This window comes from Ostrea edulis, chromosome 2 (genome assembly GCF_947568905.1).
Source record: "Ostrea edulis chromosome 2, xbOstEdul1.1, whole genome shotgun sequence".
In the NCBI taxonomy this organism is placed as follows: Eukaryota; Metazoa; Mollusca; class Bivalvia; order Ostreida; family Ostreidae; genus Ostrea; species Ostrea edulis.
The window spans coordinates 99,111,268-99,133,502 of NC_079165.1; the positions used below are offsets into that span (position 1 = coordinate 99,111,268).

The 22,235-nt window shown below is 35.4% G+C and overlaps 2 protein-coding genes across 3 annotated transcripts; both read right to left on the reverse strand.

The window, feature by feature from the left end:
* Positions 1–3,831: 3,831 nt before the first annotated feature.
* On the reverse strand, positions 3,832–6,814 carry LOC125680795 (uncharacterized). Its single transcript, XM_048920568.2, has 4 exons — positions 6,673–6,814; positions 4,468–4,602; positions 4,190–4,291; positions 3,832–3,969 (listed from the first exon to the last, which is right to left on the reverse strand). Exons 1-4 carry the CDS (start codon positions 6,784–6,786, stop codon positions 3,853–3,855), a joined length of 468 nt encoding a protein of 155 aa, XP_048776525.2. The 5' UTR covers positions 6,787–6,814; the 3' UTR covers positions 3,832–3,852.
* Positions 6,815–17,252: 10,438 nt separating this feature from the next.
* LOC125680790 (uncharacterized) lies at positions 17,253–22,228 on the reverse strand. Of its 2 annotated transcripts, XM_048920559.2 has the most exons (4): positions 22,189–22,228; positions 20,264–20,300; positions 19,754–19,853; positions 17,253–19,328 (listed from the first exon to the last, which is right to left on the reverse strand). In XM_048920559.2, the coding sequence occupies exons 3-4, from the start codon at positions 19,839–19,841 to the stop codon at positions 18,538–18,540; spliced, it is 879 nt and encodes a 292-aa protein (XP_048776516.1). In that variant the 5' UTR covers positions 19,842–19,853; positions 20,264–20,300; positions 22,189–22,228; the 3' UTR covers positions 17,253–18,537. The 2 variants fall into 2 exon arrangements, with proteins under 2 accessions (XP_048776516.1, XP_056011690.1); XM_056155715.1 differs by lacking the exon at positions 22,189–22,228 and having other exon boundaries at positions 20,264–20,709.
* Positions 22,229–22,235: the final 7 nt, after the last annotated feature.

Sequence of the window (22,235 nt, forward strand, 5' to 3'; positions counted from 1 at the left end):
TTATTAGTAATTGGAATCCGATCTGAGGCCGAACTAAAAGAAGCCATTCTTATTGATGAAAGCAGACCATAAAGAAATATGACAGACGAACCACTTATTTATAACTATATGGATTCTAAAAACGTTATACATAGGCAACAAATGGTATGGGAGACAAATCACTAACAACTTTACTGTTTTTAAAGTCCTTGACTTTTCCTGTCAACTGTAAGACGGAAATAAAGTTCAAAACTATTCAAATTGAGCATTCCGGAATATACAAAAGCTGTTAACGGACAGCTTTCGTAAAAATTAAGTTGAAAGATCTACTGATCAACACATTCGACGCCATGTTTGATTTGAAGGCGAACTACATAGGGCTACACAGTGTTAGGCGAGACTTCGTGAGATTTCGTTTCTGGAGATAAACAATCATGTCGAGTGTCACACGATACCTTGTAAAGTGTACGATGACGTTTTCGATCTTGCACTGTGTATATTACATATTTGGAACAAGAACTGTTCATGAAGACCTGTTGTTAAAGATTACTTACGTGCAAGTGGTGTACGATGTCTGTAGTAAGGCATGAAGCCCACGGTTCCATGCGAAACTGAAGCTACAAAGTCAGCTGTTACGGTATGTTGCATTTTAGTCCTTTGAGACGTAGAATATAGTTTTTAAATAATGAGAAACTTATTTTTGATTTCTCATTATTCAGAATACATGTATCTGTGATGAAGTTTTAAAGGGAATGAAAACCACGTATACTACATCTCCCCTCACACCCAATTTTAACATGAATTGAAATTATCCGCGGCTAGCAGGTTACAGTTATTGTCAAACCCTGAGTATGCCTATCAGTATTCAGTTTCTACAATAAAGGTGACTGACCCGCACTAACTTTCTAAATGTTTAGATCAAAATTGATTGCATTAATAATCATGGAAAACAGCACAACCCATTAAACTTTGTGAATGGGCATGAGAAAGAACAAACCACTGCCCAGCTTACATCATTCTCTATGGTTGTTGTATTCACACAAAAAATAGATAAATGATAACAAATATCAGAAAAAATATATTTTGTTGAAGATCATTTGATAATTAAGGGAAATGTATATATATTAGGTATTTGTATCATAAAACTGTCTTGATCCCAGTACGTTTGTTAGATCCTTGTTTGTTTATAAATGTTTATCAAATAAAAACAAACTAGTGATTTATGTTAGTGAAAGTGTGCATTTATTTCCTTCTGTAAATGTTATATTTAAATTATATCATCATTGAAAACCTCATAATAATTATAGAACTTTTTTAAGTTCTACTTTTCAAAATGTATTCTTTTCCAATGATTATTTAGATGTAGGAATGTCTTGAAAACAGATGTCAGACAATCATCAATGTAAGATCTTAAGTCTATCCCACTTCAGGCTCAACAAACCGAAAAAGAGAGAATAATTATTCCTTGTCCACAAAAGGCTAGTACATTTTGATAGGTTACTCCTATGCTTTGAGAATGTATCTTATTCGTTTTAATTTTGAAGTACAAGTAAATGAGATGCCGTCAACATAAGCAACATTCTTCCTCATAAAAGAGTTCATTCTTGTATTCCAACTTATTTCAAGTTCAAGTTTCCACCCTGTATTTCCTACAAATATACTTCTACTGTTGCATTCAAATTTTTTTTAATCCTAAACAAACTTTGCAGTGCCTAGATATAGACCATCTTATACTTAATCCACTTGCATGTTTTTGTTCTTCGTCTTCTTTCAACTATAGTCCAGCAGGACATATCATTACTGGTGATGTTGATATAGTTGAAAATGAGGACCTCAAATCACTTATTCTAAAAGGTCCTAAATACAGAGAACCTCTGTCTTTTAATTGGCGACAGAACTTCATCTTTATTATGAATTCTGTCGAAGATTATCCCAGACTATGGGCCAAATATGAAAAAGAACTTGATACCTTGTCAGAATGAATTAAAAGTGTAAGAGAAATATTAAAATCATCAAAACAAAAGTACGTACCATCTATTCTGTGGTTAGTAAACCAGAGGTGATAATAGAATTAGATAGGTTACGTGAGGAATATGTTTTGATTCCAGCTGACAAAGCTTGTGACAACATTGTCTTTGTTTGTAAGGCTCATTATTACAACTGTATTTTAAACGAACTTGGCATTAATTCCACTTTTGGTATTCGTACTTATACTCTAACTGCCCTTTCGAAAAATGAAATTCTTCAAAAGCATGCTTCAGATTTAGACACATTTAATATCCCAGTCAATCTGTCGGATGAATGAGTTACCGTACCTGAACTTGATTCTCAAATTTCATAAAAACCCTTACAAACAAATATACATTGCTCGATCCAGTAAGTGTTCTACCAAGCTTTGCTCCTTAGGAAAGTATTAAAAGCGGTGAAGGAGAAACTTCAAACGTACTTTATTACTACATTTGCCAGAAGCGGAGTAAATCAAATGTGGATTCTAAAAAATTCTAAAATAAAAAAAATTCTAAAGAACTTTTAGTAAACTTGAAATTGTAAAACTTTTCTCAAATCAATAACATCAAAACGTATGACTTTCCAACACTTCACACGACCATTCCTCATGATAAATTAAAGACTAAACTTTTGGACATCATAGACAGTTGCTTCTTCAACAAAAATGGAAAACGGAAATATTCCTATCTAGTGATCAGTCATCCAAAAAAATTACTTTGTTAAACGTCACTCTGATTCCGCGCACAGGTACTCTGAAGTTGAAATAAAAAATATACTGTAGTTCATCACTGACAATATCTTCGGGGTCTTTGGTGATCAGGTCTTCTAACAGTCTGTTGGAATCCCCATGGGCACGAATTGTGCTCCTTTGTTAGGTGACCTGTTTTTATATTCATATCAAGTAGAATTTATTTAAAAACTCGAAATAAAAGACACCACAGAGTCGGCCATTATTGTGGGGTTTTGTGAAGTTTTGGAATCCAGTATTGGTTCGATAATCCCATTGACTGGGATATTTCTAATGTCATTCTTTACAGTTAATGGGTGCAAAAATTTTAAGATAAATATATCTTTCCATGCAGAGGTATCACCAGAATTTCTTGCCAAATTTACTTTTTGAAATTGGTAGACATAAAGAGTTTTATTGTTGAAAGGCAAGAGCTGTTGCTATTAGTAAATGATGAATGTGTTACTTTTCAAAATTGATGAATACTGAAAATCTCAGACTTCTATTGTATGTTTCCACATCCATCTGTTTGTTTGACTTTTCTAACACGTATAAATATTTTTGAACCTCAACTTCTGGTACTAGGATAAACATACTTGTTCACTAGAAGTAAAAGAAATATGTGAGACGTGTTCAAATTTGAATTGTTCTTTATGCATCTCCCTTGGTGCATTTAGTAGCTGCTCAATTATGCTGTATAAATTCCAACTGTATAGTTGATTTGTCTGTTTCATAGTATATTATCAGAGCCTGTTATTTGCCAGTAAAACATTTTTATTGAATGAAAGGCTAAGATAACGAACAGTGATCAATCTCATAACCCCGACAAGGAATACAAAATAAAGAGCTGGGCAAACACGGACCCCTGGATAACCAGATGTGTGATCAGGTGCCTAGGAAGAGTAAGCATCCCCTCTTGACTGGTCACACCCGCCGTGACCCTATGTCTTGATCAGGTAAACGGAGTAATCGGTATTCGGTATTGTTTTTGAATAGTATATCTAATTTGTCAATAAGCAGATATGGTTTAAGTAGTTCTCGGTGTTCGTGGTAGTGCGTTTTATAGTTGTTGTGTTTCAATAAAAATGAATTTTCATCAAATTGCATTAACTGGTAGACAGCGTTGAATGTATATTAATTTAATTCAATCTCATGGCGGTAAGTTTTCCACAGAAATGGCTTAGTCCATGGCTCATGGCGGTAAGATCCATGGCGGTGGTAACGGTGTTGGCGTCAATGAGATCAATTATATTCTTCTACAAACAACAAAAGGAACAAACTGATGCTTTGATTTATACCAGTAATATGCTCCTTTTAACTAAATATGTGGAATTTAAAATCACGCATACTACACGATATTACCATGCTCATGACGAACAGAATCCAACGGCTGTGACTTTACATGCTTTATGTGTTTTGTATCACATTTGTACATTTCAGTAACATTTAATAATCACCAACTCCCATGTGTCTTACCTCGATAGCATGAAGTCCTGTTGATGAGTGTACACTGGTTTGTTCATCTGCAGACAACATGTAGAGACAGCATTGCTTGCTGGTCTTCACCGCCATTGTGTGCTGCAAAAGATCCATGTCATTTTAAAATATGGAGACATCCGCCAAAGTTTGAATGATATAATTTTGAAATATTCAAGAAAATGAAAGATCATCAAAATTAGAGCTAAGAGGTAGAAATGCAGTGTAGGAAAGTAACTGAATTAGCAACATTGGAAATGATGATTTGTATATCTTACCGAGTGAGCATCGTAGTGAAACATAAAATTCTCGTTGATGTTAGGTTCATGTGTAGGATGGGTGCCATGGTGGCCATGGTTGGCGGGATGTGTGTGATGGCCGTGGTGCCCATGCTGTGTTGTCATACCCACTGCCTAATTATAAAAATAGTTTCAAGTCAATGGTTAAAAAAGGATGTTAAACAACGGTATCCAACCATTTGAAATCTTACAGTAGTACCAGGTGTTGTAGTGCTTCAAGATACAGCAGTTGTGATTGGTTGGTTGTATAATGTTTAACGTCACGCTCAAGAGTTTTTCACTCATATGGAGACGTCACCATTGCCGGTGAAAGGATGCAAAATTTAGGCTTATGCTCGGCGCTAACGACCTTTGAGCAGTGAGGGATATTTATCGTGTCACACCTGCTGTGACACGGGGCCTCGGTTTTTGCGATCTCATACGAAGGACCGCCCCATTTAGTCACCTCTTACGACAAGCAAGGGTGTTGAGGACCTATTCTAACCAGGATCCCACAGGATACAGCAGTTGTATCTGTTGTTCTGATCTCATGATACAGTAAAAAACAAAACAAAAACGCTCCCCATTCATTCGTTTTGGAAAACTAGCTATAGAAATTATTTACAGGAAGGATGGGTAAAAACATTGACAATTCCAATCCTGGGCAGGTATGGGCTTATCATTGGGTTACTATATACTAATGTTCTAAACGAATATGTGTATAGGTGTCATCACCTTTGGTTCACTGGTCTCAGAATATACATGTATACAGGGATCCAATGTGAAATAAAAAATGGTCTCCTAAATAATCGTTATATAAGTCCGATTTAATACAGTGGTTCAGAGTATTTTTGTTTCTCACTTCTTTTACCAATTTAGTACAATCATGGTTACATTGTAACGCTGTATTAGCTGAATGTTCAATTTTCAGGGTAGAGAGAAACATTAGAATTACAATAACATAGACTTTACATCAAAGTATCTATTTATACCTAATTAATCAAAGTGACCACTGTTCTAGTCACAATTATGATGAGGAGTGAGGGCCAAGAGCGACTCGGTCTTTTGAAGGAACATGTTATAATTGCAGAATTAAATCTTTTTTGATTTACTCTATAATTTTAAAATTCAAATGAATGCACTATGTTGCATATATATATATATATATATATATATATATATATATATATATATATATATTCTTACAATACTAATATACAGTGATACTCTAAAAGTAAATTCTAAAAATGACAATGTGACAGAACACTTTGATCCTTGTTTTTTATTGTTGTTTTTAATGTAATTAAACTGTTTGTCGTTCATATATATATAATATATATATATATATATATATATATATATATATATATATATATAGCATACGCGTTTATTAAAATGTTATGTCAAGTCAAAGTGATCACATGGATTGGCAGGTCGCGGAGTCTGATCGTGGTTTGGTATCGTGTTAGGTACTGTGATCTGCATTGACATATGAACTAGAAACTCTACAACGAACTTGATAAGGGGAAACTCTTCAATGTCCATGTCAGTTGATCTGTACTGATTTAGCAGTTGAGAGAGATACAAGTGGAGAAATAATATCACATGCATTACATCCTGTATTAATTACAATGTTCAGTGCGATTCTGTACAGCATAAGAAGCGAGGAGTCAACTCAAGAGTGAGAAGCTCTGGAAAGCATATCATATCCTCACTTGCATTAAATAACATATAGTTATCCCCGAAGACGTGATGTAAAGTTTGACTCGGGAGAATTGCCTGTGGTAAACCTTTATGATATCGAACACATTTGTGTGATGGTGATATAGTTTTGAAACTACGACACATTAGACCAAGGAGAAACCATCATTGCAGTCGAAATTACAACAACAACAAAATAAGAAAAACAAACACCCAGCAAAAGAATTTTCTAAATTTCTGTTCACATTGCAATATCAGTTGCATAGTCATTTGATGAGTCTATGGATCCTTAAAGCAAAGAAATGAAGGGGTAGCACTATAATAAAGCCATCTGTGTCAGATCCAACTGCTGCTAAAGTGCGGTCAAAAAAGCAGAGCACATCTACTGTCAGAGCAAACATGACACTAAATGAGCAAATACGAGCACTTTTAAAATAGAAAATGACTGTTTTGTTACTTATTATATAGGACTTTAAAGAAATCAAATGTAACATGGAATCTTACCACGGAGACAAGACAGGCAACGATAGCTACAGAGAACATCTTGTGTGCGAGCTCAGTGAATCTGTCACTTTGTAAAACTAGATATTGTTGGATTCGTAGGCTACTTATATGCATTTGGCATCGTCTTATCTTTCTAATATCACGGTTTACAGAAATAGGACACATGGAAGGACTGGTTTGAGCCGGTCAGATCTCACATACTAAAGTACATGAATTTATGTGAAGAAAAATGATACTATATAATAGAGTCAGTAATTCACATTACATTCATGGTGTACATAAAAAGTTTTAAAAGATATTTGGTAATATTTTAACTTAATCACTCCAAATCATTATCTTCCTATCATTTCATTTCAAAATCACGTTGTTTTGGAAGTTTTCTCTCTAGTTATTTCTAATTTCTATAATGTTTGGGAAAAAAAATATTTCTATTCTCATCCCGACCCGATGATGGTACAAACTCTCTACACCATTGTCTGTAGACACGCTTGCAACGAAGAAAACCATTTTTCTCAATTCAGTATTATATTATTCTTGTTAACAATATAACTATCAATATTTGTCGTTTTTTCGTAGTGTGTAGTATATGATATTTATTTGATGTAATACTAGTATATGTCTTGTGAGCTATAAATAACCGACAGTGTTGTGGTCTTTTCGGTGCTTTTATAAATTTCTTTTCGACCTTGTATCTTTAGATCCGACACTATAGGAAAGTAGGGTGTTGTTGGATTTTTGTGCATGTGTAAGAATTTATCGATGTGTAAACTCTGGATATTTTACTCGCAAACTGAATAAAAAGTAAAAATGCGAAGCACTATTATGTAAAGTTTGTGTGTAAAATGTCCGAAGTTTACACATCGATAAATTCTTCAAAAAGAATGAGAATGTTTTATTCTTATAATTCCAATTTGCTCACTGTGTTAAAAATTTGAATAGTGTCCTCGCTGAGTCTCTGTACATTAAGTTATTTGTTTTGTAGCATAAGAATCCTGAAGGTGATATTCAATACATATGCTGGATTTCATCATCAACAATTCCTACGTAGTCTTTGCAGATCAAGTTTAAGTCTTCCAACAGTCTGTTGGAATTCTCACGGGCACGAATTGTGCTTCTTAACTGGCGTCGTGTTTTTAAATTCTTATGAGGTAGAATTTATTCAAAACCTTCTACATGAGAATAATAACCGTCTTGTAGCCTTCGACTCAATATTTATATATATTGACGAATCTTTATCTATTAACAATGTTCATTTTCATTCATATATGTATGTTGATTCGATATATGCCAGGTAACTCAAAATAAAAAACACCACAAAGTCTTGTATATCTGTTTCATGTTTGACTATTTTATAGAACATAGATGTTAACGGTAAACTGATAACTCAACTTTATCATAAATATGGTGACTTCAGCTTCTCCATCATCACCTGGATATGGTGTTTATGTGTTTCTACTGATTCGATATGCGAGAATATGTTCTGCGTATGATCAATATCTAACTCGAGGCAACATACTGACAAATAAGTTGATGTTTCAAGGGTTTCAACAACCTCATTTAAAGTCAGCATTTCTCAAATTCTGATGTAATTTTTAAATACAACCTCTTATCAGATTGAATACTGCCTGACATGTTTCAAATCAATTGTTAGTCCGTTCTTTCCATACTGATTTTGACTCAAGATTACTCTGTTTACTTGATCAAAATAGAGGACTCACGGTGGATGCGACCGGTCAGCAGGGAATACTTACTCGTCCTAAACATCTGATCCCACCTCTGGTGTGTCCAGGGGTCTGTGTTTGCCCTACTCATAATATTTTGTATTATCTACAATATTCTTTGGGATTTATAAGATTGATCATTGTTTGTTATCTTTACTTCTTATATAGCTATATGAATTAAAGTGAATAGCTTCATGTCCCTAAGAATCGAATTGAAGGCCATATCAAGATATTTTTACTCGTGTATAATTTTTTTAATACATTCTGCCTCATCAGAATACAACAGGTCAGTTAATAAAGGAACACAGTTGTTACTCATGGTAATTCCAATAGACTGTAGGAAAACCTGGTCATCAAAGACCACGTAGATATTGTGAATGAGGAACTCTACATCTAGCATCAACTTCAGAGTATTTTTACGTAGAATTAGGGTGGTAACAAAGTAATTTGTTAATGAATGATCACAAGATGTGAGTATTTCCGAGTTCCATTTCTATTAAGGAAGCAACTGACTAAGCCGTCAAACAGTCAAATCTTTAGTCTGTCGTGAGGAATTGTTGTCTTAAGTGTTGAGAAGTCGTACGTTTTGATGCTAAAGTTTTGTGATTTTATATAAACTGAAAGTGTTGGTTTTTTTTAATTGTTTAGAATCCACATTTGATTTACATCACTTCTCGAATCTGTTGTGACACAATACGTCTGAAGTTTTTCCTTCACAGCAGTTAATGTTTCTGTGAGGAGTAAACATATGTCCCTGTGAAACATTTTGATACTGGGTCCTGCAATGTATCTGTTTGTAAGAGTTTTTGTGAAATTTTGGAATCCAGCATAGGAACGGTAACTCAAATTCAAATGCATTGAAAACTGAAACGTGATTTTGAAGAATTTTGTCTTTTGTATGGAATTTGGGGTATAAAATGTAGGTTATACTACCAATGTGGAATTAAAGTTCTTTTGAAATGCAGTTGCAATTATGAACCTTACAAGCAACAAGACAGTATTGTTACAGGATAGTTTAGCTGGAAACAGTACATATTACTCATGTAACCTATGTAATTTTTCCATCACTTCTGGTTTACAAAACACAGAAGCATGTATGATATACATTTTTGTCCTTGTGTATCCAATACGATGTATTAATATTTCTCTCTTAGTTTTGATATTCTGACAAAAATTATTCCTTTTCATTGTCACCCCCATCATCTGGTATAATCTTTAACAGAATTCATAATAGAGATGAAGATTTTTCGCCAATTGAAACATGCGGGCAGGTTCTCTGTCAAAGCTAGAGAAAAAATATCAAGAAATTTTGATAAAATGTCACAGCACACAGAAGGTATAGACTTGCACTAAACACATATCAAATACGGCTGTATATAAATACATGATGTTATGTACAGTCCTTTGCTCTCACATAAACATCTTTTAGCTAGATTAATTACCATGCATTAAAACTGAACAAAGGGAGTACCTTGAGAATAACGTCATATGCACTTGTCACGAGACATAAATGTACATGTACTGCTGAATGACCTTCTAATCGCTGATTATGTCATTACTTGCAGCCAGATGTCGGGCCGCTGTACGATATTACAAACATTGGATGCATTTTTGTAGAGTGGATATCATATTTTTGAATATCTAGAGAGATCTGCTTATATATTTCCAAACGTGAGTTTAACGTTGCATGGCCGTAGGAACCAGGGGGGGGGGGGGGGGGGTGCCCCCCCCCAATATTTTTCAAAAAAAAATTCATATAGTAAAATTCACATATAGTGTAATGTATAATTATTTTTAAGCAGAAAGTTCATTTAATTCAATGAGACTCAGAGTCAGTCAGTGTGACTGTCCTTTAGCTTAAATAAAAAGGTATTATGAAAAGCACTTAATGCCTTAACATTTCTAAGGGCATCATCCAAAAGGTCGTAATCATGAGGTAATGGTTCGGTTCTCGTTCCCAGCTCCGCATCTGGCGTCAAACCTATGATATGTAGTGACTGTTTCTTTGCCAAGTGCCCGGCACTAGTGTCGTTTAAAGTCCTTTACCGGTATTTGACGACGACTCATACGAGTGAAAAAATCTCGCAAGGGAAGACTGATCAAAAGGTATCTAATATGTGTGACCTTGACTAACTTTCAAGGTCTAATAATTCATTAGATAGCTTGTTCATAGAAACTTCGTCTTGATACAAAAATGGCTATGCCCAACTGCCCTAATACCAGTTCAACGTTTGTATATATTTAAAATCTTTTTGTAAAGCTAATATGATGAATTGTTGACATTTTATCATCACAGTTTTTATGGTAAAGGTAAACCCGACAATGTGTGAAGTACTATTTATCAGTGACGTAACACCCCCAATGTGACGTAGGTCATGACGTGTAACAACTTTTTCAAAGCTTGTAAAGTCTCAGGCTGTCAAGACCTGTTTCATTCTTGGTCCAAGAGTAGACACTATCGTATCAGTGTAAGATCAACCTTCCGCACAGTTTTAACTTTGATTATATTTCACAATGTATGCTAAGACGGACGAAAGAAAGACATTTTTCGAAAAAGTGCACGAAGAAGCAAGGAATGCAGGAAAAAGGATGGGGAGCACTAAGTTTTCTTGTTAGACTCAAAGGGCAAATTTTTAAGAAATATCCTCTTCCAACAAGCATACCTAATATCCCAACTTCGAATATTCGAAAAGATGCTGTTTCCTCAGAGCTTTATCCAAATGATGCTCCTTCTGAGCTTATCCCGATTCAGATATATGGTGATGGGAATTGTCTATTCAGAACTCTCTTTTTTGTGTTTGGAGATGAGGACAATTTTAAGGAAATGAGGGTACGAATTGTGTTTGAACTTGTTTCAAACCTGAAGCGCTACACGAATGAAAACACTTTTGTGACCATGTCCACAAACAAAAGTTCACTTCAATATGTCTTTGAAAGTTCCCTGTCAGAAGAGTGTTTAATTACTGGTTATTTGATTGCTTCGTTACAAAGGGAAACAATAAAAACAACCCAGAACGGTTACTATTCAAGCCTTTTACATATGTTCGTAGCTTCTAACGTTTTGCAGAAACCAATCATGTCGATTTTCCCCGAGGTGCAAAACCCTGGTGTAAACAGACAAGATCATAATCAGCTTATTGTTCCTCTTGACCGTGCTGATGCTAAAGAATATCAGGATACTATCCACATCATGTGGACTCAAACAATTGCTACAAAAATAGATGGTTGGACACCTAATCATTTTGTTGCCTGTATTCACATGCATGAAAAACCTCTTTCAAAGCGTTCGATGCTATCCTTTGGGGATTCTGAACCTCATCGCTCATTTGAACCAAAACAATCACAAGATAGTCCTTCCCCACTCTTGGAGTGACTCATCTTCACAAGTCAAGGGTTATTGATTCGTTACCTCGCACTAACCCTTGACATCAGTCGCTATTTAAAAGTTGGGCTCGAGAAAAAGGATGACGCATTACGCTAAAATAAATCAGCCAATGGGATTTCTTGTTTCAGATGAAAGTTTGGTAAGGGAATAAAACAGAAAGTAAAAAATGGCGTCCGTTGGCGAAAAGATAGGTGAAAAACATCAAATCGATCATTTGACTTAAAACCAAAAGCTTTCGATATCATGTATCAGAGAAGAAAAAGATGTTTTTATTGGGACTAAAACCGGCAGTGGTAAATCGATATCTTACGAAGTTGTTCCCATTATTTTGGGGGGAAATGCAGTGACGCTGATAGTCGCCCCACTTTTCAACATCATTGCGTGTTAAATTATTTCGTAACGCAATTAATAATTCACATTTTCGTCCTTTAATTGTTGTAGTTTATTACTTAGTTCATAGTCAATTTTAGACAACTTGTTTAATTTGTTTAAACATAGTCGACAAACGTACTTCCACAATCCATCATTTTCATTCGGCTCATACCCCAAAACCTCGTCTAATTGTTTCTTCAAACAAAACGAACTCCCGAAAATCAATCGATGGTATCTGTCTTGTACTAATTGGCCACAAATTCTACACCATAATGCCGTCGCCATGCGTGTTTACTGTTTAGTTTTGTTTTCGACCGATTATAAAAGCCGTTGTCTGATTGGTTTGCAGCTTCAGGCTGCAAGCCAATCATATGCTTCTTCTCGAGCCCAACTTTTAAATAGCGACTGATGTCAAGGGTTAGTGCGAGGTAACGAATCAATAACCCTTGACTTGTGAAGATGGGAGTGACTCAGTCTAACACAAATGAGGAGTCTATTGAAACAGGTAAATTGGGGGAAACTGCAAACAAAGAAACAGACAAACATGTTAAGGTTGCTTCCTTTATTGATTCTTCTTCAGAAGATGATATCTCAGAAATACCAGTTCAAAAGGCCCGGGTTGTACATGAAAAATGACATACACCAGAGATCGGTAGTACCCCAAATCAGGTACGGAATATTTTCTTTCCAGCAAAAAGGTTTGGTAAAAAGATGAGATCTTGCAATGCCTCCTGGTTTGATCGGTGGTCTTGGTTACATTATGTAGAAATCAAAGATGTTGTATTCTGTTTTCCTTGCATAAAATCATTTCAGAAGAAGACTCAGTTGTCACAAGAAAGAAAAAGCTTTCATATCAAGTGGTTTTAAAAACTGGAAAAAAAGCAACCACAAAATTCGCCGCACACGAGAAAAGTGATTGCCATAAAGAGGCAATGGAAAGGGAGTTTACGATAAAGGAGGAGGTTGGAGAATGTCTTTCAAAGACGCACGAAGTCGAGAAGAAGTCTAACAGAGAGAATTTACTTCAAATCACAAACATTTTAAAGTTTCTTGCTCGACAAGGAATTGCTCTTCGGGGTGACAAAGACGAGAAAAACTCGAACTTCAATCAACTTCTCATGCTAGAGGCTAAACGCGATTCCCAGCTTCGGGAATGGCTACAATGCAAGACAAATAAGTATGTTGCTCCAGATATACAAAATGAAATTTTGCAGGTGATGGGGTTGCAGATTTTGCGACAAATTGTTGCTTTCATCAAATCGTCTGAATTCTTTTCAATAATGGCAGACGAAACACGAGATATTTCCAACAAAGAGCAACTTGTTTTATGCATTCGATGGGTTGATCAAAATTTTACCGCTCATGAAGATTTATTAGGGATGTACTGTCTTTCTGGGCTAATTCAATAACCCTAGCAATGACAAATAAAACTTCAAATTACTCGCCCTTGATTACAGGTGGCGCACGATCCGTTAACGTCCAAGGCGTTTCTAACCTCAAGTTTAAGAGCGTCGGAAGGACATGTTTAGATTAGAAAGTTGTTGAATATTTAGTAACAATGGCGGATTACGGTTGGTAGGACCTCACTGCGCTTAGAGACGAACTTAGAAAACGCATTACAAGACTCTCTGGGCGGAAAGGAAAGCACGTTGAGAGTTTCAGCTGTAACCGAATTTTCTCTGTCATATCGATTAAATAAAGACATTCAATACACATTGAACGTTTTTCATTATAAACTACTTCGTGGTGAAGCTTACATGCTTAAACAGTAGTTTAGGTTGAATATATAATATACAATACATCATAATTCTTTATAAGTTGTTGAATTGCATATGTTTAAAACAATAAGATGCGGACACCCCACCTCTCTCTCTCGATCGAGGATTAAGAATATCAATTATTAAATATATCCATATATATATGAATTTATATCATTAAGCTGTTATGTGTAGTAATAGTGAATGTATATGTATAACTTCTCTTTATGAAATAAAATCCACGATAGAGAAGGCACATGTATACAGAGTACATTATATATCATACCCCTTAACTTCACATTTTTAAAACAGTTTATTTGCGTGTTTTAACTTATATCACTTACGTGATGACGTCACGGTAGGTAAACAGTCTTTGCGATTTACTTTTTTATTAGTCCATAGGGCAAGCGAGAGCATAAAAATTGGCAGGTCAAATAAATTTTACTACCCCATATGCTAGCTGTACAATAATGATTCAAAATTTCGAGTTTCTACATTTTAATTGAATATTACAATTTGGATTGTAAGTTTAAGACGGAAGTTCAAGCTTTCTTTCAACTTCTAAATTCACGTCTCCATCCATATACTATGATTGATATACTATGAGTTGGTTGTACTCTGCGTGAAAAGCACGACTGTATCCTACGTATAGGAATGGTTGTATCCAAATGACGTTTCTCCATGGTGTTGCAGGAAACTGATGTAGGCCTACATAATTTGACCCGTGTTTACTTTCATGTATAAGGATTTATCATGTTTATATGTATCATGACAGTTCATGATATGAATGATTTAATACTAAAATACATCACTTAACAAATGTAGTACACTTTTCAATTTGAAGGTCAATTTGAATGTTCATACTTCAGATTGAAATCGAAGTTACAAGTGAATATTGAAAAACGTAATGCAATGATTTTAAAAAATAAAAACCACAATGAACAATAGGCCTATGTGTGGCTTTTATTATAAACACAACATTGTATATATGACAGTGAAATTTGTAATTTACTTCACTTGGATTTTATAGCTTTATGAATTTGCATTTAATTTTGATAAAAGTAGATATGATTCAAATTTTATTTCTAAAAAATTCAGAAATATCTTAATCTCTTGAGATGCATTTTTCTTCTGGTTTGCGTCAACAGTTAAAATAGGCTAGGACTGGTATTCGTTTCTTTGACGTATTGGACTGTACTTCCGTGGGTCAGTTGATAAACATGACATAACAACATAACTATGATAATGCAAACTTTGATAAGTATGAAAGTTTGACAATTTCATCCCATATTTTCATTAATTTCATACGTATTGACTATTGAAGAATCCAGACTCGTTTTCCCTGAAATTCCAACAATATTTTACAACAGTTTTTGAATTATAACAAAATTAACAATAAAAGTAAAGTGTTGAAATTAATTTACAATCCAGTCATCAAAAACGAAAACAAGACCTAAGAATATTCACTGCCTTACAGTTACAGTCTGATTATAGCCACCCCGCCATTACACATTACAGTCGCGTCGTCGTACCGAGTGACGGCGAGGGGGGGGGGGGGGGTGCTGTTCATTCATATTTTGACGACCTTGGTTAACTTTAAAATTAATTTTTAAATGACATCTGAAATGTATTTTTGTACCATACTTCGTTTATATATTGATGACTCAAATTTCCCGTTCGATTATAGATCTAGTCTAGAAGGGGGGGGGGGGGGGGGGTGAGTCATAGAATTATAAGATCATTGATGACTGTATCACTAAGGATAGATAAAATTTCAGCATAAAACATTCATGCAGAATATTACGATCTACAGAGCAAGTGTTTAACCCCCCGTAAATACTTTCTGCAACAAAGTCGTCATCTGATATCTGTAAAGTCAGACTGAACTGAAGACTGAAGTTTATAGCGCACGACGCTTAGTGGAACTTAAAACGATCGTTGTCGCTGTCACATTTGATTACAATGAACTAATTGAATTTTTTAAAAGCTTCATATCTCGGGAATTATACCCCTGCTGCACAACAAAAACCTTACACTCTCTCATAAATCTTATGTACACCGGAAGTCAACAAGGACGTAAACGAGTCTTGCGCCACCTATGTTTGAAATAGGGGAAACAACTGACAAATATTCGCAATTAAAGATGCCCTTTTGAGGTTCGATCTGCCTATCAACAAAGTACGAGGCCAGTGTTATGACATGGCTGCTTCTATGGCTGGTTCAAAGACAGGTGTTGCAACACAAATTCATGCACTTGAACCCAGAGCCCTTTACATACACTGTTATGGTCATGCTCTTAACCTAGCTTGCAGTGATTATATTAAGGGGTGTAAGTTGCTTAGAGACACCCTGGACATTGCAAAGGATATAACAAAGTTGATTAAAGAATCTCCAAGAAGGGAAATGATTTTCAATACATTAAAAATGCCCAAAATCTAGAGAAAACGTCATCGGGAATAAGGGTTTTGTGTCCCACAAGATGGACAATAAAAGCCGACACATTTTTGAGCATTTTGTCAAACTATGAAATTCTAAGAAATGTTTGGGATGAAGCCTCCAATACGTGCGTGAGGTAGAAATGATAAACAGAATTAGGGGAGTGGCTGCTTATATGTGCAGGTTTGATTTCTTCTTTGGGTGTTTACTGAGTGAAAAACTTTTACGTTATAGTGATAATTTGGCAAGGGCTCTGCAGGCTCCATATCTCTCGGCGAGTGATGGTCAAAAAATGGCATCAACGACAATGAGTGCTTTGCAAAGTCTCCGAGATGAGACAATCTTCACTCAGTTTTACGAGGAAGTTGTTAAAAAAGCAAACCAGATGAACATCGATGATCCTGTTCTTCCTAGAAAACGCAAAATTCCTCTTAAACTTGATGATGGGACAGCAGCACATACCTTTTCATCGTGTGCAGATATGTATAGGAAAGATTTCTACGAGGCATTAGATCTGCTTTTAGCTGGCATAAAATCTAGATTTGACCAACCAGGTTACAAAGCTTATGTTAATCTTGAAAACCTCGTAATTAAGGCTTGCACAGGTCAAACGTTTGAAGAAGAATTCAATTTTGTCACGACCCAAAATGATACAGATTTGAAGCCAAAGGATCTTCACTACCAGCTTATAATGTTAAAGACTGTTTTGCCAAAAGACTTTACGCCAGATATACCAAGTGTGGTTGAATTTTTCAGACATTCAAATGAAAAAAGTCTGTTTGCCGAGATCCTCAACGTTCTCAAACTAATTTTGGTACTTCCTGCAACTAACGCTACCAGTGAGCGCTCATTCAGCGCCCCGAAAAGACTGAAAACATCACTGAGATCAACAATGAGCCAAATACGAACAAACAATTTGCTTTTATTGCATGTTCATAAAAATGAGACTGGTGAACTGAATCCAGAAAAAATAGTTGAGGAGTTCGTAAGTGAAAGTGAACACAGACTGGCAATTTTTGGAAAGTTTACCGAGTACTAAATACCTTATGATTCAGAAATGATTGATAACAAAATGATAAAGATATAAACAAAAACAAAAAGATTTTTAAAAATCCTTAACACCCCCCCCCCCTCCAAAAAAAACCAAACAAAACTTAAAATTAAAGTTGAGGGGTTTTCTGGGAAACTAATTAGATTCTATGTACATAATTAGATTTATGTACATGACGTACACCTCAATGCTTGCACATATTTATGCAGTTATCTTTTTACTAATGGTTTTGTCGATATCACTTTTTTGTCGTAAATTACTTTGGTGTGGTCCCCCCCCCCCCCCCCCAAAGTGAAATTGCTTCCTACGGGCCTACGTTGTTTTATAATTCAAATTTTTAAACTTTTTAACGTTTTGAATATTGCGTAGTAGGCCTATAGTATTTGGATAATATATGTCATTAATCAACTGTACATTTAAGAATCGGTTACTTTTGCAGCAAGTGAAGTACATGTACACTAAACCAACAGGCCTAATTGTCTACGATGTAACATATGATAATTTATCTAATCCAAAATTAAATAATAATTGCACTGTTTATTTAAAAAAAAACACACAACAAAAAAAACAACAACGCTATTAACACATACATCACCAAATAATGTTTAGACAACGATTCTTTATGATTTCTTCTATTTTTTCCTAATTTCTGATAATTAATGATACATCCATAAATATATGTTCAAGCGGTGAGGAAAATGATCAGAATGATGAAAATGGATACTAAATCTATGTTTTAATACGAAAAAGAATACATTTCACCTCATGTTCAATACAGTGTGAATTATTTGAGATATAAGGGATGAACAATATATCAAATTTTTAGCATCATAGACAATATGCAAGTACATGTACCTAATATTTTATAAATTTAGTATTTACAGATAACGAACAGTGATCAATCTCATAACCTTTAAGGTATACAAAATAAAGAGTTGGGCAAACTGTACGTGTGTGTGTGTGTGTGTGTGTGTGTGTGTGTGTGTGTGTGTGTGTGTGTGTATATATATATAACCATGCATCTAATTTCTGTTTGTTGCAATTGTCCTTAAACATATCAAATATAAAAAAAAAAAACATTTATGACCATAATTTTATCTCTTCATTTCATTTGATGCGCAACGTTAGAACGACATGTCATCTCTACATTTTTGAATGTCTGTTTTTTCTGGATTTTTCCCGTCCCATGACAAATACAGCTTTATTGATAACTTTTCCATGTCTCTTTGTCTCGAAATAAAGATGTAGGGCATTTTCGCCCTGCCATGTAAGAATGTCGATGACCTCTCCTGCCGCTGCGTCACCAAGATATTCAATGTCCACTTCAAGGGTGGGGTACCAGCAAATATCATCGACAAAATGGCGATAGAAGCCAGTCTTGATGGCGTTGGTGGCACAATCCATGTAGTATTTACTGTACATGACGTGTGTGATGTGCTGTAATCTATCCGTATCGCTATATGGAACACGAATAGAAAACAAACAGGAAGTAATGTCATTCCTTTTGTCAGGAAATACTTCTTTGGTCTGCCATATTTCAGAAGGATGGCGGTATAAATCCGAGAACTCTTGTTTGGTTTCGATGGCTAATGGTGTCGACTGCTTAATGTTCATGTTAATTTTCACAATTCTAGTAAAACTTTCAGCAAGGACTTCGTCTGAGCCAGAGAAGTTATCGGTAAGCTCGCTGTGTGCAGTAAAGGAGGAGTTGCCCACCTCTACTAATTTATTTGTAATCTTAGGAAGGAAATGAGAAAACAAGCTTATGTTGTCGTGTAGCTTTTGATGTAGTTTAAATCTTTGTCTTCGAACAACATACGCACACACATATCCTTTGCTTTGTTTTATGTCATTCAAGAAGAAACCATTTTGTTGAAAAATTATTTGTCTGCAAGCTTCGAACATGCGTGCAATATTCCATATACCCCAATGGCCTAAAATGAATACAGTTTTACTTGTAAAACTTGAAAGATCGTGTATTCCACTTACTGTAAATCATTTTCTATTAGTACCTACTGTGGAATCTTCATTGTTCGTGGGGGGGTGATGTTCGAGGATTTTGTGGGTCATTCATACCCACGAATTTACGTGTCCTCGAACTTTTTTAAACCAAGTAGAATCATCTCTCCTAGTGATATTATATCGCTTAACCATGAAATTACGTCCCCACAAACCAGCAAAATTTTGCTTACCCACGAACATTAGCCCCCACGAATTAAAATGATTCCACAGTACTTGCATCTTCAATTTACTTGAAACAAATTTTACTTTTGACGAATTTAGACATACCAAATATTTCTAAGGCGAGTATCGGAGATAATTTACCTATGTAAGAAATCTTGTATCAACCATACAGTACCTGTTCGATCAAAATCTGCGTAAGGAATCCCCTTGCAATAAAACTCGCCATCCTTCTTCGTTATGTTCTTCAGAGTAATAAACGACATGTCAAAGATATTCTGTGAAAAATAATGGAAAGTTCAAGTTCACTTGTAGCCCTAAACAAACTGGCAAATGATCACTAAGCTAATTATCATGAAAGACACTTCCGTTGGTTTCCAAAATAAGACAAGCATTATGTTTTGAACATTGATATGAAATCAAAGAGATCGGTAGGTATCATAGACTATAATGAATAAAATGAAATATCTTCATTCCATGTTTATTACATACACGTGTATTGTTGTAACACCCCGCCCATACGTCGTCATATATACCGACATACTTACTCCAGACACATTTTGCTTTTATCGAAATTAAAGCATAGCTTCCACATTTTACTGCACTTTACCCACATTTTACTAGATATCTACTTCATGTAGAAAATTGTAGTTTTATATATGTAAATACCCAGGTAAATAAAACCTACCTTTTCCGATTAGGCTATCAAAATATTTACTTTTGATCTACAATAGAACAAAAGTGTAATAATTATACTTTTACAGTCGTTCATTAGTTTTATGGCACAGAACATAGATGAACATGTTTACAGATACTTGCTTGATATTTTGTACATACTTTCTGCTGAGGTGTTGTCTTCGACTTACTTTCAGTTGTTTTGGATTTTGATTTACTAGAACTTTGTTGTACTAATTATAATAAAAAGAATTCAGAACAGTAAATCAGCCGCTATTGGCGGAGAAGCCATGTTAATATTTCCGAGACACTTCGTGTATGTGCAACAAGAATAACTCACCTCGATGCTGTATATCAGAAACAAGACAGATAATGCCATACGAAGGACACAATAGGCACAATAGCCACCAAAATGCATTTCATTTGGTCTCTTAAATATGTAGCTGTCATGATACATATGTCATTAATCATATGTCGATTTGATATATCCCTGTGAGCTCGAAATGAAGGACACCACAGAGTCGTCCACTTCTGCTTCATACTTAGATATTTTATTGAAAGTAGACATTAACGGCAAACTGACAACTCAACTGTAGGACAAACGGGATGATTTCAGCTTCTCCATCGTCAACTTCCCATATTTATGTAGCAATATTCCATTATCACCTGCATATGGTGTTTATGTATCTCAACTGATTCGATATGCAAGAGCTTGTTCTGGGTATAGTCAGTTTTTGAATCGAGGTAAGCTACTGACAAACAAGTTGATGGTACAGGGATTTCAACAGTCTCGATTGAAGTCAGCATTTCGCAAATTCTGTGGTCGTTATAACGATCTAGTTCGTTAATACAACCTCGCATTGGGTCAAATGCTGTCTGACGTGTTTCATACCGATTGTTAAGCCGTTCTTGGCACACTGATTTGACTGCGGATAACTCCGTTTACCTGATCAGAATATGGGGCTCACGGCGGGTGTGACCGGTCAACCGGGGATGCTTACTCCTCCTAGGCACCTGATCCCACCTCTGGTGTGTCCAGGGGTCCGTGTTTGCCCAACTATCTATTTTGTATTCCTTGTAGGAGTTATGAGATTGATCACTGTTCGTTATCTTCGCCTTACATATGGAATATCGGATGGAACAAAAACTAAATCAAGTGCTTTAAACTTTTGATCAAGCTCCGGTTACGAAGCGAACGCTCTACCACTGAGCTACCGCGACCGGTCTTCATTCAGTGGTAGGGCGTTTGCTTCTCAACAAGGACATTCATGAGTTCGAGCTCCGCTTGTGCCATGGCCTTGTCAAACCTACTTTAGACGTGAATATAGGTAGTGGTTGTTTTTTCGCCAAATGCTCGGCATTTAGAAGTGATAATCAAGAGTCTTTCTGATATTACATGTACCGTAAAAAAAAAAAAAGGTCTAAAATTTGTGGTTATTCGCCTACAGCTGGTGACGGCTTAATAATATGAAAGAATGTTTCGCGACGGAACGTAAAACAATGTAAACCAAAAAAAAAAAAGAATCATTATTTTCTCGTTTTGCCCGTAACACCACGCCATACGTTCTTATAACACACATTGTGACCCTGTGAAACCTCCTTTGTTTACAAGTAGGCCAAGTCGCGTCTTGAGGTTTTGGAAATATAGGCCTATATTATGTTCAATATGTTGGCAGTAGTCATGTAGCTCCCAGGTCGTAAAAATCGGGACGTCAAGCCGGCTACAGATCTGCTAGCTGCATATATTTTCTATATTTACTTCAAAATGATATATTTTTTTTAAAATAGAGTGTTTTTTTGCAGAACAGGAAGCGCTTAACATCGTTAAGATTGTTGCCTGTCTGAACGATAACGACAAAGGAGATTTAGTTAGCAGCAATTACACATTTCACATAAGACTATGTAATCGTATAATTTAGAAACAAAAATATAACCTACCTATTCAATTTCTGACCTAAATCTACGATGGATCATACGTGTTATAA